Below are 17,394 nucleotides of genomic sequence, written 5' to 3' on the forward strand. Positions count from 1 at the left end.
TTTGTAGCAGTAATCCTAATCCTTATCTCTAGCAATAATCCTAAACGCCTCTAGGCTTCTCCATTCATTTCGGAACATTCTTACCATTACATGTATGTCAAAGCAGTGAGACCTTTAAATCGAATGAAAATCCAAGTTTTATTTAACTTGTCTTGGGACATGCAGTACATTTCGTTTTGCTTAAAAGCTGATCCGTCGATAAATTCATAAGTAAATTAATAAAATGGCATCATTGCTTATTTACAAATTTACGCATTTTATACGCTAGCAGCATGATATTCTCACCGTTAACAAGCTTTTTAAATAACCTCGTAACCTGTACATATTTTTATTTTAATGACGGCTTTTATGTAAACCAGACTGACTGTTAAAATTGAGTAACAATTTTAAATCTGCACCAGTCTTACTAAAGCTTCCTAAACTCATTACAGAAAATTGCTTGTGATCACACAGTCTCAATTTTATGTTCTTTTTATTACAGAATGGATTTTTCATCTACTCCTCAAGCTGACCACTTATTATTAACTTGAAAGAAAAAGGCTGAAACTTGTATCCTTGCCCTTGATAAAATTTGCTCTGGAACTCCACCCTACAAGAAAAGAAAATTTAATTTAGTTTAAAGGGACTATGTCATGGGGATTTCGCAGTTTTTTTCGTAAACTGTTCTGAAATAAGTGGTAGGCAACTTTACCCATAAAAAAAACATTGTCTTTGAACATTTAACGGAAGATTTAACCTTTCTTTGGGGATGGAAATTAAACTTCGGCTATAAATGTCGATTTTTTTGAAGGAGCGCGAAAACAACTTGAAAACGTTGGCTAAAGTTTTCAATTTGCAATTTCCCATCCGAGCCATCCGCAGCCAAACGCGCTCTTAAACAGTTTTAGTGCTCTAAAATAGCAATTATTAATAATAATGGACCACTATTTTAGGGTTTCTTACGACACATATATTATATTGGGCTGTTCAAAAATCTGTTAAAATCCGTGACATAGTCCCTTTAATTTATATAATGAGAAATAAGTCATTCTTAAGTTTGGAAATTGGAAATGAAGAATCAAACCCTAGTCAAGATTTTGAACAGATACGCCTGGTTCAAACTGAAGAGAAAAAAGAACTTACCAATGAAGACGAAGAGCATGCAAGAAAGCTGACAGACCCTCCATAATCAACAGGATACCAACAGTGAATACTGCAAGGAACAATAGTAATTACCTTAATGAACTTTATTTGTTTCACATGAGGAGACACGCACATCTAAAACTGTACACAGACTCTACATAAGACAAAGAAGCTTTATCTTGGTTTAAATTAGCTGGAATTCTGAGTGTCAATCAGACATAGAAGGGACAAAGTCCTGAGTCAACTATCTAAGTCGATAGAAAACGACAGCAAGCATGTACTAGTATTAAAGTGCCAGACCAACTTCGAGGCCTTCTGTCGATTGATACTAGTTGCCTGTGTAGACAATCAGATAATAAGTTTGCTAATACCGTAAAATTCCGGTTATAAGCCCTGGGCTTATACAACTTCGTAAGGGGTTTTGGGTGGGCTTATAAGCGGAGGGGCTTATATCTGGGAGGGCTTATAAGCGGAATAAAAACACGTTTCAAAACGATCCCCGGGAGTGTTGATCGAAATACGTTTTTAAGTTAAAACGCATAGTAACGCAACATTTAGCCCTGGTCAGTACTGCCATCCGGCTGAGGGGGGCTTATATCCGGGGGAGCTTATAATCGGATGTATTTTCTTGTTTCCAGGTAGATGGGCCTATAAGCGGGGGGCTTATAACCGGAATTTTACGGTAGTCAGCCACTAGGTTATGCTATTTTTCCATAGTCATCTGAACCTTGCAAAGGTATAAACTTTTTGCAGATGTTACAGCAAAAGCAAAAGAATAGACAATTCTCCTTTCTCATTGTGTTTGGACCCTAACTGATCGTTAAGACAGAATTCAATACCTAAATAGGCCATTTCCGAGTTAGCCTTTGCCTCTGTTTCAAAACGGGTCTACGTGCAAAACCATTCATATGAAAGTGAGTTTCACCTACAGGTCCATTTTCAGGCAAACCAAACTCATTTTTATTTGTGTGGTTTCACACGTAGACTCGTTTTGAAACAGAGGCAATGGCCCAGTAACCTGCCATTACCGGTTATTTAGACTGACTACTATTGACATAGCTAACCCGGCGCCAGTTACGCCGGTCACGGCTTAACAGAAAGTAACATAGTAATATAACGTAAAATGAAGCACTTACCCGCCCAGTATGAAAACAGAGCAAAGCAAGCCACTACACCAAGCACACCGGTAAAGCTTAAACCTTTGTGGAGCACCATGTTCCATAACACCTCTGACAATTCTACAAAAGCAACAAAACAATTAGAAGTATACCTGGCACAAAGTGGTAGTTTTTGTTATCCAGTTAGGTGAAACACTTCTACATTGCAGTCAACTCTTTGTAAGACGGACGCCTTCGGGACCGGCCGCAACTGTCCGTCTTAGAGAGGTGTCCTCCTTGTAGAGAGTCGAGGTAACATGATACCACTTATTCCGAGATAATAAAGCTAAACCTTTGCACAATGCAACAGCAGGGGTTTCAATAGAAGCCGGCAACCGGCGAATTTCGCCGCCTACTTTCCAAATCATCTCCGCCTACTTTCTAAGACCTTCTAACATAAACTAACATTAAATTTCATTCGAGTTCCTTGAGTTTCTCGAGTCACACAATTTCTCACCTGTTAAATATGAAATATGGAATAAAAAGAAAACGCTTTCTTTGCTGTGTCCATTTTTTTTTTGCCGTGCGGGTCCACATAAATCTGCATAAATCGCTCACACTGCATCCTCCGCATCTTCTGCGCATTTTTGCGCATAAAACTGAAAAATTGCTCCATATAAGCGACAAAGTAGCTCTTTACTATCCTCACAAACAAAAATAACAAGGAGACTGATCATCTTGAAAAAGTTTTTCCTCTCAAAACAGCGACGAAAACCACGCTTTTCGTCCGTGAATAATTTTAAACCCCCAGGCGTTTCATGTGTCTTTTGGCGATGGGCCTGGATACTAGTGCCTGGTTACTAAGCTACGAACGCTTTCACGAACACAGCGCAAAATCAGGTGAAAAATTTGATGTAAAAACAGTGATGAACGAAGAAATACCTGTCAACGAATGGCAGAAAAAGATCAAAAATGTTAAAGTTGGCAGAAATGATATTTATTCTATAAAGTTCTAAAATTCTGGGTAAGACTGAAGTGTTTCCCGTTTATGTGTTTATAGTACATCCTGCACATCAATCGGAAAGGAATCAACTTTAGCTTTATATTGATTGTTGAAATTTCTTCATAATCCAGCATTTTTTCACAATCAACTGGGCATTTTCCGCCAGGTTTTATTTTTTTTTTCTCAAAATCATGCTTGAAATTTAGAGGTGCGGCTTATCTACGAGTGCGGCTTATACACGAGTTTTTACGGTATATAATGAAAAATTCCCAAGATTCAGTATTCTATGGGTGACGTAATCCTTTTATTGAAATTAAACTTCACCTGAAAAACTAAAAATAGTTGTCACTAATGCTGTTGTTACTTAATCAATAATTAGTACTGAAATGGATGCCAGAATGCAGGAAATGGCATTTCCGGGCCTCTAGATTTAAAAATTTTCTGGGGGGGCATGCCCCCAGACCCCCCTAGGGGGGAGGGGGCCTTACGGCCCCTCCTTGTCACAGCCGCCTACTATGAAAGGGTCAGCCGCCTACTTCAAAACTTATTGAAACCCCTGAACAGCCCTTTGAAAACTGCAACAAGACTAAAATAATAAAAGGACCGTATTTGCTTGTTAAGCAAAAGTTGAGAGCTTCTACAAACTGTTATACTGTAAGTAGAAAACGGCCTCTTTAGTGTCCATATACGTAAGCAGAGAAGTAATTCGTTAAAGCATCACCGTTTCTGGTTAGTAAGCTTGGTATACACGTGTCCATAGGGCGATGACTAACTTTGCTTTAGGTAGATACGAAATTTGGAAGTATTTTCACTAATAAAACATGATAAAAAAACACTTCTCAAGTGTCCGTTAATGATTTCAAAGTGTCCGTTGTCCGTCTTAGAGAGGCGTCCGTCTTATAGAGAGTTTTGTTACAGTAAAATGACTGAAAAGGGCAGGGATCATCACCAGGTGTCCGTCTTATAGAGGTATCTGTCTTATAAAGGCGTCCGTTAAGAGAGAGTTGACTGAAATTTCTTTGCTATTTCTCTGGTTGTCCTCACCTGCATGAGCCAGACTCAGTGCCCACAATCGCAAGTAAGAAGCCGTGTTGGAGATACAACCAAGGCAGTACTCAATAGTGTGAATAGCTTGGTGTGTGAATGCTTCACCAAAATCAAACTGCAAGAAGAAACAAAACAAGTCAAAAGAAAATAATAAAGTGCTGTACAATGATAAATGTTTTCACCATTATTCTAAGGTCTTGAACATTCGGTCATTATTTTGTTATTAGCTGGAGGGGAACCATGGATGACGGGGTGGGCAAGGCAGGATAAACCTGGAGGCAGGTCCAGATGTTAGCCCAAAACAGAGCAAGATGGCAGGTGGTTTCCATGGACCTATGCTCCACTGGAAATAGAAGGAAATACGTCAGTCAGTCAGTGTACTATAACTCGATCGTGCACGCTAGAGCATGAACCACTTGTTAAATGTTATCAGAACTGTTTTCATCGTAAACTAATGGAAACCAATAGAACATCATCTCTACCTCTTCATGATCATCATCATGTTGGTCGTCCTGTGCTTGGCTGTCATGATACACCACTTCACCAAGCTCCTGTTCAGAGCCTTCAATCCGCACTGAGACTGCCAGGGGAGGGCTGGGACTGGTTGACCTCAGCCTCCGGAAATCCTAAAATAAACAGTCAGTATTCTTCAAATTCTATCTACCACAGAATTAGAGACAGCTTTGACAATGGCGCTAAATGCTCAGTGAACATTGTTTTCTATTTTTGGCCCACTGGAACAAAGCATGATGCCGTTTGGCTTTGCAACTGACAACTTACAGTAACTGTAAAAGGGTATTAGCATTACAGTAAAAAACCCAACAAATGAACCTTCTGGGTTGGCACGCTGCACTCGTTTTAGGCAGTTTTGTAACATATTTTAAAACTGGTCTATAAATCAAATGTAACGTCATCTAACAATTGGCTAAGAAATGAAGAAAAGTACAAAATAAATACTGGTAAGGAAAAAATGAGTGCTGAGCCTCATTTCTGTTTGTCCAACAGAAATCATATCAAGTTTAGAGTCTTTAAATAAATTACAACATAAACAAAAATTAGTTTCACTCAGTTATAGATGATTAGCTCACAATTAAGGCAATAATGGTCCCAATAACAGCAGCCAATAAAACCGGCTTTACTTACTTGTTGTTTGTTAATGTTGTGTTGGTGTCGAAGGTACAATGGCTTCAGTAGGAGCATCCAAGGGACACACAGCACTGCTATCACTACCAGTAATGGCTGTATAACAGACTGATATGAAAATAGAGATAAAATAAATTATTTGTAGTTAAACATAAATGTCTCAATTTAAAGTACGTAACTACCTAGCGTAAATCAATTACTTTGAGAAATAATGTGAATGTCCAGCCTGAACATACAGTAAGAATATTATTGCTCACCTGTCCCACATAAAGCAAGTCAGGACCTTCAATTTTTTTTCCAAATTGAAGAAACATGTTGATGAGTGCCAGCAACAAACTTGGTTGCTGCAAGAAAGTAACAAGTGGAAGCCAAGGTATAACCATCATCTTCATTTTCGACAATTTAAAACAATATCAAATACATTTATTATATAAATTTAGCCAAGCCTAAAAGTAGAGCTCCCCGGTTATTTACTACAGCAGTTGGAAAGGACTTACCTTATTATAGGAAATTAACGCTTCATGAAATTAACGCGAATTTCAAAAATTCGCGTTAATTTAAGTCGCGTTAATTTTTGTTAACGTTAATTTCCGCGCCGTTAATTAAGTGGAGCGTCCTTAATTTCCATTAATTTCCTTAATTTCCATCGCGACCTTAATTTCCATTATTTTGGCCCCATTTTTCGATACATTCCAGACGTTCTAATCTTCTAGGAAAAAGCATTATTCCTTCAGGGTGGACGCTCGAAGCGGTCAGATTTCTTCGCTCAACCCATACGTTTAGGTTTAGTATCACGAACATTGTTTCCGTCTCGGATTTTACACCTAGTGTTGAAATAAACTTGTTCCTGTTGTCTCAAGAAGTGTTTTTCTTTGTGTACGTCGCGTTAATTTCCTTCATTTTGAAATGTTGCCCTCTCTTTCGCGTTAATTTCATTTATTGGGAAGTGATATTTCCTTCGATTCGCGTTAATTTAAGTCGCGTTAATTTCAAATACCTTAATTTACACAAGCGTTAATTTCCTATAATAAGGAATTCAAAGTATAAACCAATGAGACAGATTAAATTTGATTGAGTAGAAAAATCTTTAATTCTTTTAAAACAAAAGGCCGTGTAAATACAAAACAGCATTTACCCTAGCTTGTATCGTATATCACATAATTATCAGATGTCATGCTACAAGAAAACACAACTTTTTGAACAAACATTCAACAAATTACTTTTAATTTACATTAATTTTTTGAAAATTATTAAAGACCCTCTTGTGAAACATCATCACTTCTGCAGAATTGCATGCCATTCATTCGTACTCTCTTGAAAGGTGCAATGGCCTTAAATAGTTAGTGTATTGGATTCCAGATCAAAAGGGTTTGAGGATAAATGCATGGTACCTTTTGGTGTAGTGAGGATGGTAATTAACCGTTACTGACAATGTTTATAAACAACCAAATGTACAATCCGTGGTACACAAAATGATGGCAACTGGTACATTTTGACAAACTCATAATTCTTAGCGCATGAAAAATCTAAAAATGCTTATGAAAACACACAAAAAAGCTCTTAAAATCTCAAACTTAGCATATGTCATGTTGTTAGTACAGAGACAAATTTCAGAACAATATGGCTTTCTATATTTCTATTGGCTGTGTTAGGTTCACAAGGTATTGTGGTAAGATGTACAGCTGTCATCTTTTCCCTTACAGTGGATTACACAGCTCTGATCTGTTAACACTTACATTTGGTGAGTTGACATTAATAGCGATCCACTTGTAGAAGATCATTATGACCAGGTAACCAAAGATGCAAAACAAGAACAGAACCTAAAAGCAAGAAAGTGAAACGAATCATTAAAAATTCAAGGGAAGCAATAAAAGAAGCACTTTAAGACTGCAAAGGCAGTTACCTCTTTAGCTAGTTTGAAAAAGTGCATAGCACAAGTGAATGAGTGAGCAAAGGCATAAAAAGAAAAAGGAATTTCCAACTCTTGAAATCTCTTTCAGACACTTTCTAATTTACCCAATGAACAGAAAACAGAAAATCTGTCAATTTGTCCATCAGAACACTACAGCAGTTATAGGGAATGTTTATGCCACATTTATATGAATAAAGCAATAAAAGCTAGTAGCTCTGCTGATGGGAAATGACATCAAATTACTGCATGTAATATGGTATGGCTGTTCTCCCTGAGGGCTTCAAAGAGAGCACGGCCTATCAGACTTTAGTTACCAGGATATTGCAAAATGTCATGACCATGTTAACCTAATATGTACATGTCGTATAGCCACCAAGTCTGTAGTCATCCAGGCAAAGCACATCACAAACCATTAATAAAGATTTTTCCATGCAAAGCAAAGAACTGGAGGACCAAGTGTGACTGTGGGTTGCAGTTACGCCAAACAAAATGGAGGTGGCCATGTCAATCCTTCAAGCGGCAACCACCAGGCACCGTCACACTGAACTAACCAGTGGAATACTAACCCTAACCAATACTTACTTACCACTAGAGTGCAGGGAGGTGTGGGGGCAATGCACCATAAATGTCAGCAAGCAGGACTTTAAAGCAAAGCAATGCTGTAATGACCATGTCGCAAAAATACAGCTTCTGCAAACAGCTGCAAAGCCAAGGAGGCCCTTAATTCTGCCTAAACATCAACCACAAGTTATGAAGTCATTGTGGAAGTGACTAGAGAAAAATGAATACTACAAAGTATTTCTGCTTTGTACATACTAAGCATAAAAGATGTAAATTTAATTACGACTTATGCAGCAGGAGAACTCACATGTAAGACCGCTCAGTTTTCTTAATTACAAATTTCCATGCTAAGTTAATTCTTTCTGGTACCCTTTTAGAAATAAAATGCCCTGCATTGATTTCCATGCGCAATAAACAAAGTCAGTGTTCTGGAAATGTCACTACAGGCTTGCCATATTAAGGCAGGGAGGCTTCAACAATCAGTTTAAAAAAATGGTATTGAACATTGGGCTAACACAGTTTAAACCCTGGCATACCTGAGGTGTAAACTCAGCAACAATATTGAGAGGCTTCTTAAAGTGTCTGAAACAACAGAAAAAAATAATTAACTACCATCATAGGCCTGCAATGCATGCAGATTTGGATAAGAACAGTCAAATACAAAAAGAGAGATAATACAATCCTCTAAGTTTTTTTTTCTTAATGGCCATTTGGCCACTGACTGCTCAAGTTTGGTCGCCAGTGAAAAATTTAGTTGTTAAATGAGGCTCACCCTTTCAATCCTTCTTCTTTATTTTAGTTGCAGGGCTGGCGACTTTGGTTCCAATTTTGTTGCCAGTTCCAAAATTTTAGTCGCCATGGCGACTAAAATGGTCTGGGGTAAATTGGAGGGTTGTTAAATACAGCATCAGGAGAATGACAGTACATCTCTACTTGAACAATCATTCAAAAATGTAAGTTGCAAGTAGCTGTATGCACCATCATCTGTGTATAATTTATAGGGTTGCATCTATTAGTAGGAGATCAGTTTACTTACCTGTGGTTAAAGAAACTCAGGCAAACACCAAACATCATGTGTGCCACACCGAACACGATAGACAGCTTCATTTTGAATGAGTTGGTGAATGTAAGTTTGTTTTCAGCCCCCTGCCAGATCTGGGAAAGAAAATAGAAATATAACAATGGAGTCATGGTCTGACATAAAAATAATTATTGTTGCCACTTAAAATCAAAATAAGCCAAAAATTTATGTTAGGGTTTGTTATAGCGTTTATTTAACAGACTTTACAGATGTAGTTTATATGCACTTTACTTTCAGCTGAGCTTTACTGTACATCTAGTGATAAACAGCTACTGAAAGTGTTTACAAAAATTGACCATGCCTTTTCGGCCTTGCACTAAAATGCTGCATATTGTGCCTTGTTGCTGGTCTGTTAGCACCTCTATCTTCCCGCATTATTTTTGGGCTGTACTGTACAAAGTCAAAGTCATGTACTATAATTAGAATGCCATTAGAATGTAATAAATATTATTACTGGATAACTTACTGGATCAATACCAAAAAAGTAAGGTACCCCTCTGTACGTCTTCTTTGGGTCAACCATGATTGCTTTGGATGTATTACCATAGGATTCCATTGCTGTTTTACTGAAAAACAATAATTTAAAAGTCAGTCACACTGCAAAAACCTTAGGAACTTGCAATTAAGCCATCACTAAAATACAAGTACAAGTAGAAGTATATCAGGGTTCGTAACCTTTATCACAAACAATTTTCCAGCACTTTTCCAGGACTCAGATTGATTTTTCCAAAACTCCAAAATTCACTTTTAACCCTTTCACTACCAAGTTCTCAATAATTATATGTTTCTCATTACTGTCTGCCATGGATATAATTTCTAATAATGTTTAAGTTCTGAGAATTCTGGTGTTACTTGGATGAGGTTTACAGATTTCCGGAACTTTCCAGGACCGGTTGTCTTTTTCCAGGACTTTCCCAGTCCTTGAAAGTGCCACAATAAAATTCCAGGAATTTTCCAGGTTTTTTTCAGGACCCATATGAACCCTGGTATAATACTACAACCTACCTGATAACACCCCAATCTACACTAAGATCCCATGCAGTACCAAAGATGTTGAACGACTTTGAAAAGCAGTCATTGTAGATAAGGCCAGTATAGATTGAAAACAGCCCCATCAGCAGAATTATATAACGGCCAGCAAAAATGGTCTCAAATATCTGACAAGGGAAACAAAAATATGTGAATTACATAGCTGTGTGATTAAATTAATATTTATATTAATATTGTATTGATATTAAATTTATCAGTTACCACAGGCTGGTGTTAAAATGAACTGCAAGTTCCGCTTGCCTCTTTACTTAAGCTGCAGAATTATGTGTTTAGTTTAAACTAAATAATTTCGTTTAAGGCTGATTCTTGGTGCTGGCCACTCCCTTTATTTCAAGAATGTGACCTACAATGGTACAGTACTTAGTGAGTACCTCTCCTCCTCCTTTATAATTTTCCAGTTTCCTTTCTTTAAGAACCAACCACAAGGCAAACAGGAACATGAGCAAGCCATGGCCACAGTCTCCGAACATGACGGCAAACAGGAACGGAAATGTGATGATGGTAAACAGAGCTGGTGCAACACAAATACAATTTCAAGTCAATTTTGTACACTTTGGTACAACATGTACATTTATATCTCAGCGAATTTCCAGAAACCTGGCTGCGAGGTTTTCACTTGAACTCGAGCGAAGCCTGAGTTCAAGCCTAGCCAGCAGCCATACCTTGTGGTGGGGCTTGACGTCAAGGATGGTGTGGAAACCTTGCCCAGGCTCTGGGCTACCTGCTGGTTCTCAGCTGGCAAGTTGCCGTCAAAAGCTGGGGGAGGGGAGGATGTCACTTTTGACTGCTGGGCCTAGCTAGGTCCTGGCCCCTTTGAGCAGGTTTGTGTAAATTTTGAATGCCTTACAAGTGTAGACTGTGTATTCTTTGAATGACACTGGTTGAGGGATGCCTGACGGGACCCTCAGCTGCCAGTGTGGAAGGAAGGTGTGAAAGCTGGGTTGGCGACGTGACAACCTTTTAGCCAGGGGGGAGGACAAGGGACTTGTAGTAACCCGGAGTGTTTTGGGTGGTGGGCACCAGGTTCTTGGAAAATCGCTGACCGGAGATATTGACCTGACAGAATGCAGAATTTATAGAAAATCAGTGAGATAAGGAAGAAACAACAACCAAACTCTGACAGAAGTACATGACTACTCCATCTAAAAAAAACAAATACATGTATCTGGGGTGAAATAATCACGCATTCAACTAAAAGAATAACATAGAATTTATTACCTGGGTTAACTTCCTGGTAATTAGCCACTCCATAAGCATCTACAATGGCTTGAAACCCCTGAGTAAACTTGTTGGTCCTGTTGAAGGTCGGTGGCTCTTGTTGAGTAGCCATGCGATTCAGGATTGATGGTATGGCAGCCCCACTGTGCTCTGTGCCGCGTCGCAGTGCCTGCTGAATTTTGTTCAAGTCACTAACTGGACACCAGCATTCAGCAATAAGACATTTCTGAGTCACATCCAGATTGAACATGTTCATGGTGTGATAAATGGCCTTGATCTTCTTCACCTTATACCATTTAAGAAACAAAAAAGGAGATCAGCAAAGCGTCAACCTAGGAAAGGCGTCTGCTGATGGGTTGTATCCAAAAAGGACTAACTTAAAGGGAGTTGTCCACTTAGGGAAGGCGTCCACTTCAAGGAAGTGTTCCTTTAGCAAAGCTGTCTGTTCATAGAGAACTTTTAGTGTCCGTATTTTACTTTTCAGTCTCATTATTCTGGTTTGTTTCATTTTGTAACAACTGATATTGTCCAATAGTTAACATACCTTGATGAACCACTGGTTAATGTTCTTTGCTACAGACACCAACAGGCGATGACGATGGTCACGTGTTTCATTCAATACCTGCAAATTGGAATTTAGAATCAACATATTGGTCAGGATGGTAATCAAGTCAATTTCTTTCAGTTATACGATGTCACTGTGGTAAAGTTATGTGACTATCTACTAGTTGAATGCACAAGTTGAGGTGCATACAGAAGAATAAGCACTCACTGTCTGGAGATCCTCAATCCTTGTGTTTACTCCAATGGACATTTCTCTTCTTTCTGCTGCAGAGTCTGGGCAGGGATAGAGTGAAGCACGAAAGCTGAAAAGAAAAATAAGAAAAATAAGAAATAAGCAGAAATTTCATAACTTACAAAGACAAGTAGAAAATGGATCATGGATCATGCTTACTATGTCTAGTCTCATCTGATGTGTCAGTTGATATATCAGCTGACAGTCTTCCGACATGTCGGTCGGTAGTCAACCGGCACTGAGTGACTGAGTGTTGACCGACTATCGGCGGACTATCAAGAGTCAACCAACTATGGGCCAACTATATCAAGAGTTGACCCACTAGCCAGTCAATAATCATTTCACACTTGGCCAATAGTCGGTTGACACTCAGCTGATAGTCAACTGACACTCGGTTGATAATCAACTGTTATATCGACCAACTATCGACTGAGTGTTGACTGATAATTGGCCAACTATCAGTCAATGTGTTGATCCTGAAGATCCTGGCAAGATCTTTTAAGATCCTTTTTAATGAACTTTGAGGATCATCTTCATCAAGATCCAAATTGTTTATTTTTTTCTCAAGACCCTTGAGAAGATCAGAGTGTAAGATCTTTGAGAGATTTTCACCAGGGAGACACATAGGCCTGGGACTTACCTCAAGTTCTTTTTATGTAAACTTTAGAATGAATGTATTGGGGAACAGTGTAAGATCCATGAGGAACAATAACTAATTTTGGTTCTTTCTTTTTTTTTCAATTCTTTGGAATGTGTGGTTCCGGAAAATATCCATACGGGGTCCCCCAGGGAAGGGATTTGCCCTATAACCCCCCCCCTCCGCCCCTCTGGAAGCTCCAATTTAGCTTCATACATTGCTTTTAAGTTTTGGGTCTTTGTGACCCCCCCCCCCCCCGGAATTTCCATTCCCTTCTGTGGGGGAGTATGAATATTTTCTGGAACCACACAATGGATGAAACCTGTGATCATCACACTGTCCAGTACTGCATCTTATCAGTCCAAGGATCACAATGAGTGAGTTTGAAAACCCTTTGGGAGAATGTCACTTCAATCAATAAATTTGCCCCCCCCCCTCTTTTGCGCATGCTCAAAGGGATTAATTGTGCCACAGCACCTCCCCTTCTAGTTTCAAGTTCACTTTCTTCATATTTCACTTTTGTTAGTCGTTCGTTAGCCCGGGGGGTGCACTCCCTATAATGGCCTACATGTATACGGGGAGGCTCCGCCCAAAAGGGGTACCTTTTTCACGCTCCAGGTATATAAAAGGGAAGGAATTTTACAAGTTTAGGTATGTGAAAGGGTAGGGAAATCTTTCCTTTAGGTATTTAAAGGGGCCTTTAATAAAAATATTTCGAACAGACGCACCTTGTGGCTGTATCATTTTAATTCAGTAAACGCTACATAAAAATGAGAATAAGACTTCCTGTTTTAGGTATATGTCATGTCATTTAGGTATATAAAAGGGGTACCTTTTTTCAATAAAAGGTATACGAAAGGGGTGCCTTTTCTGTCAAAATGGTATTTAAAAGGGTAAGGGGTTGGACCTAGGGGCGGAGCCTCCCCGTATCAAACCTTTTCAAGTAGCCCCCCCGGGTTCGTTAGTGACGCGTGCTACTACATTGTTTTCCCTCACCCACCAGGCTGGGTTCTGCATGAGGGTGGCAGAGAGGTTCATTATTCGCTTCGTTTATCATTCTGATTGTTAGTGTTACTTTAAATTGTAATAAACTGCTTGTGTTGCCTGTTTTTGAGGGGCTGTTGGGGAATTACACTATTAAACATACCCAAGTTGAGTTGCCGATATTCCTGCAGTGCCTAGACTCGGCTCATCTCCTAAGAGTGCTTGCATCTCACCAGTTCCCTGTGCTTCGTGGAGCTCTTGTTGTTGATTTTGCACATGTAGTTCAGCCTAATAAAAGTCACAAAATGAATACAGTGTACAGTGGCCATAACACATGGTTGTTGAAAGGAAGGCGGTATCTTGCATAGCCCTTCTACCCCTAGACAAGGTGCGTCCTTGTCAAGTACACTGTCTTGTTATGACCACTTCCCTAAAGGACCCTGTAGTCAGCCACGACTAAAAATCTGCACATGAAATCTGCCATTTTCAATGCTATAGAAATTATGAAACCTGTATGATGAGGCAAAACCCTATAATTTGCATAGATGCAAGTGTATTTCTGGAAGTCTGATAAGCTACCTTTAGCAGTTTCACGGCAATCAGTGTGAAATATAATACTGAAAATCCTGTATGTCAACATACATACATACATATATAATTATACATACATACATACATACATTAACTTTATTTTATCTCAGATTTACAGAGTAGCTAGTTAGCTAATATCTCCGAGAAAAAAAAAGTAAAAAATAACAACCTAGAAAATTATAAAAACAAAAAACACTAAGCGAAGAAAACAAAGGTGTGGCTGACTAGCTATAGCAGGGCTGTAACCATGGGCTGGTCAATTACCTCTTCAAAGAAAGTATGTGTCTTGCGCAGAATGTGTTTAAGTTCTGTCAGCTCCAAAAAGCTTTTCATGAGTGCTTCATAATTTGCATTGCTGTCCTGCATTTCATTTTCAAGCTGCTCAAACTGAGCCTAAAAAACAAAACAAAATTGACAACTGTTGTTATTATGCAAATTCTCCCTGTTATTTAACTGCTTACTTGTAAACTTTTACGTACTGACAGTTGAATCCCGATAACTCGAACCTTCAAGGGAAAGGGAAAGGTTGGAATTATTGGGGGGGGGGGGGGGGGATCGAGTTAGCGAGGGTAAAATAGTACGAAAATGACCTGAAGGGGAATTGAAAAAGGCTGAGTTATTGAGGGTTTGAGAAATTTGAGAAATTGTGAAATTTCACTTGTAAGTTCTTATACAGACTGGGGTAAACCCTTTATATGACAAAATACATAAATTTGGTGTACATATTAACCTTTGTTATTATGACCAAATGAAACCAGAGAACCCTCTACATAAATATATACACGAACCTCTAGGTCAATCATTTCTCTTAGTTGGGGAGCTTGTGGATTTTCTCCAGTGTCTGTTACATGAATATCAGCCTTTTCGATTTCCTTGTCTAGAAATCCTATGAAAATAATAATTTAAATTTATTTTATAAAACATCAATTTTGTTCCATCAGTAATCCAGCTTTAACATTGTACTACAATGATTTGGGGATTAAGCCCCCTACTGCCAGTAAGTGCCCCCCTTTGAATGTGTTTTCGTCAATGTTATTTAAAAGTGCCCCTAATTCCAATAAGCGCCCCCATTCTATAGATTCTTCAATGGATTAAACATGTGCAAAAAGCTTATATGTAAGCGGTCTGGTTTCCAAAATGTAGCAGTTATAGAAACCTTTCTTAGCAACAAATTGGAAGTTAAGGAGGACCCCCTTAAAATGCATACATGCAAGCATGCACCTTGCACATAAGCTATATGCTTCAAATGTGGAATTTTCAATCCCCTCGATGTGATAGAAAGTTTATTTACTCTCAAGACATGCTTGTTTTATGCTTTTTTAACAAAATATATGCTTTGATTCACTAAAGCTTACTTAGTTTTCTTTCCATCTCCTCACATCGCCTGACTTCATTTACAAATTTCCTTTGAAAGGCATTCACATCTGGATTCAACTGGTAAGAAAAAAATTAACACACGTGAAAAAAAGGTAACCGAAGGTGTCATTTGAAAAGAAATTTTCTACAATTCTTTATCTATTCCCTTAAGAAAATATTTAAACACGCACAATGGCAGGTTTTGAAGCTTTGACGCAGACAAGAGCTGAGCATATTAAATTTGTAGTGGAAATTTTAATTTATGACATTTTCTGAAAAGCACCTGGTAGGCTACATGCCGGATTACAGATCAAAAATAGGAAAACATGGGTACTTACATCACGAAATTGCACAAGGCCCTAAAAACAATAAGAGAAGAACGGGCAAAAAATGAGTCAATGTCATATGATCAAATAAGTTGTGTTCGGATATTGCTGCCTTTGGAACAAAAGTAGCGGCGAACAGCCGGCATTTCCCTTACCAACTCTCCAAGCTCGCTGACACAAGAATAAGCTGCCTCAGCTTGAAGAAATAGTTGGGCCAATGTCATCTCCTCTGATCTGAAGAGGGAAGACATCTTGGCAAGGGAAGAAAGTGTGTTTAGTAGACGGAAAACAGCAAATATCACAAGCTACAACCTCCGCATTTTAGTCATATGACTTCGATCTGCTTCGAGAGTAACCTGCGATCAGGCGTTCTTTTTCTATTTTCCTTCCCCCGCAGCAGTAGTAGGGAGGGAGGGTATGATTTCAGGTTACTTCGAGAGTTGGTAAACAGACATCCGCTCTCTTCAGTCTTCCCGCGCTTTGGAAGTCACAGGAATATCATATGACCGGTCATACGATCCCATTAGGTACGTGGTGTAACACGCGCATGGTTGAACTGTAACACTACAGGCAACCCAGGCTCATCTTTTCGAGTGACCAAATGGTGTTAGCTGGGAACATTTTGCCGTATTTTGGGTTATAATTCAGGACATAATAAAGTGAACCTATTTTTGCAATATTTTGTGTCGTGTTGTCTGTCTTTAGTGTTGTTACTGTTGTAGGAATGTTCAAAGCGATTACTGAAGATATAGGCACGTAATGCGTGCAAAAGCTGTAGCCAGAACACCCAGGGTAGGAATATTGATTGTGATATAAAGTCGTTGGCGTTTTGTGGTAAAGAGTTTTCCAGGCTGTTTCAGCATTATGGGTTTCAGTCCCTGCACCTTGGGCCTTTTCTCCAGTCCCAAAGTGTTTACTGCCCTAGCCTGCGAGCAGGCTCTCTATTCAGGGGGCAACATGAATATTGAACTGCTCGACCAGCGGCTCGCTCGCTTGCTGACTCGCGCCTTCGGCACTCGCGGGACGCGCCTTCGGTGCTCGAAGAGTTCAGTATTCACGTTGTCCCCAAATACCCCAATAGAGAGCCTGCTCGCAGGCTATTACTGCCCTGCGTTGCTATCCCTAATCTGAAGTGTGGTTATGTTCAATAAAGCCTCTCTCTTAGACAAACAGTTTCTTTTATTTGTCACTGAACCACTATGTATACTTGTTTATTTTAAGGGGAATCTTTTTACAATAATTGAAAAAAAATTATTGATAACTAATTGCTAATTATGATCAGCAATCATAAACTTTAAAACTCAACTCTATCAATCAATTTATTTTCCCTATTTGATACTATAAACTCAATATGACTTTAAGCACATTCTATAAGCCATCAAAAAACATTGGATCAGAGAGAGTGGCCAGCATGAAAGCATAATTTGGTAAATGTGCACAAATAATTTTGCAATTTTTCTCCAACTTTGT

General features: G+C 38.9%; 2 protein-coding genes across 2 annotated transcripts; both read right to left on the bottom strand.

The window, feature by feature from the left end:
* Nucleotides 1-122: 122 nt before the first annotated feature.
* On the bottom strand, nucleotides 123-12,310 carry LOC144661359 (V-type proton ATPase 116 kDa subunit a 1-like). Its single transcript, XM_078522085.1, has 16 exons — nucleotides 12,007-12,310; nucleotides 11,779-11,856; nucleotides 11,235-11,520; nucleotides 10,388-10,527; nucleotides 9,972-10,123; nucleotides 9,433-9,532; nucleotides 8,922-9,040; nucleotides 8,422-8,467; nucleotides 7,149-7,232; nucleotides 5,670-5,756; nucleotides 5,413-5,520; nucleotides 4,752-4,895; nucleotides 4,267-4,384; nucleotides 2,259-2,360; nucleotides 1,123-1,192; nucleotides 123-589 (listed from the first exon to the last, which is right to left on the bottom strand). The coding sequence occupies exons 1-16, from the start codon at nucleotides 12,046-12,048 to the stop codon at nucleotides 496-498; spliced, it is 1,770 nt and encodes a 589-aa protein (XP_078378211.1). The 5' UTR covers nucleotides 12,049-12,310; the 3' UTR covers nucleotides 123-495.
* Nucleotides 12,311-13,786: 1,476 nt separating this feature from the next.
* Nucleotides 13,787-16,271, bottom strand: LOC144661360 (V-type proton ATPase 116 kDa subunit a 1-like). The gene is made up of 6 exons (XM_078522087.1): nucleotides 16,080-16,271; nucleotides 15,937-15,957; nucleotides 15,598-15,676; nucleotides 15,031-15,128; nucleotides 14,507-14,635; nucleotides 13,787-13,939 (listed from the first exon to the last, which is right to left on the bottom strand). Exons 1-6 carry the CDS (start codon nucleotides 16,173-16,175, stop codon nucleotides 13,805-13,807), a joined length of 558 nt encoding a protein of 185 aa, XP_078378213.1. The 5' UTR covers nucleotides 16,176-16,271; the 3' UTR covers nucleotides 13,787-13,804.
* Nucleotides 16,272-17,394: the final 1,123 nt, after the last annotated feature.

Source organism: Oculina patagonica, chromosome 7, assembly GCF_052425735.1.
Source record: "Oculina patagonica isolate OP01 chromosome 7, crgOcupat, whole genome shotgun sequence".
NCBI classification, from domain to species: Eukaryota; Metazoa; Cnidaria; class Anthozoa; order Scleractinia; family Oculinidae; genus Oculina; species Oculina patagonica.

Excerpts from the sequence above, each read along its gene's own strand:
- LOC144661359 (XM_078522085.1), bottom strand. The coding sequence starts at position 12,048 with ATGTCCATTGGAGTAAACACAAGGATTGAGGATCTCCAGACA. Across the intron at positions 11,857-12,006 it reads GGATTGAGGATCTCCAGACA|GTATTGAATGAAACACGTGA; the intron begins GTGAGTGCTTAT and ends TCCAATTTGCAG. Across the intron at positions 8,468-8,921 it reads CTGAGTTTCTTTAACCACAG|ACACTTTAAGAAGCCTCTCA; the intron begins GTAAGTAAACTG and ends CTGTTGTTTCAG.
- LOC144661360 (XM_078522087.1), bottom strand. The coding sequence starts at position 16,175 with ATGTCTTCCCTCTTCAGATCAGAGGAGATGACATTGGCCCAACTATTT. Across the intron at positions 15,958-16,079 it reads TCAGCGAGCTTGGAGAGTTG|GGCCTTGTGCAATTTCGTGA; the intron begins GTAAGGGAAATG and ends TATTGTTTTTAG. Across the intron at positions 13,940-14,506 it reads CACATACTTTCTTTGAAGAG|GCTGAACTACATGTGCAAAA; the intron begins GTAATTGACCAG and ends GACTTTTATTAG.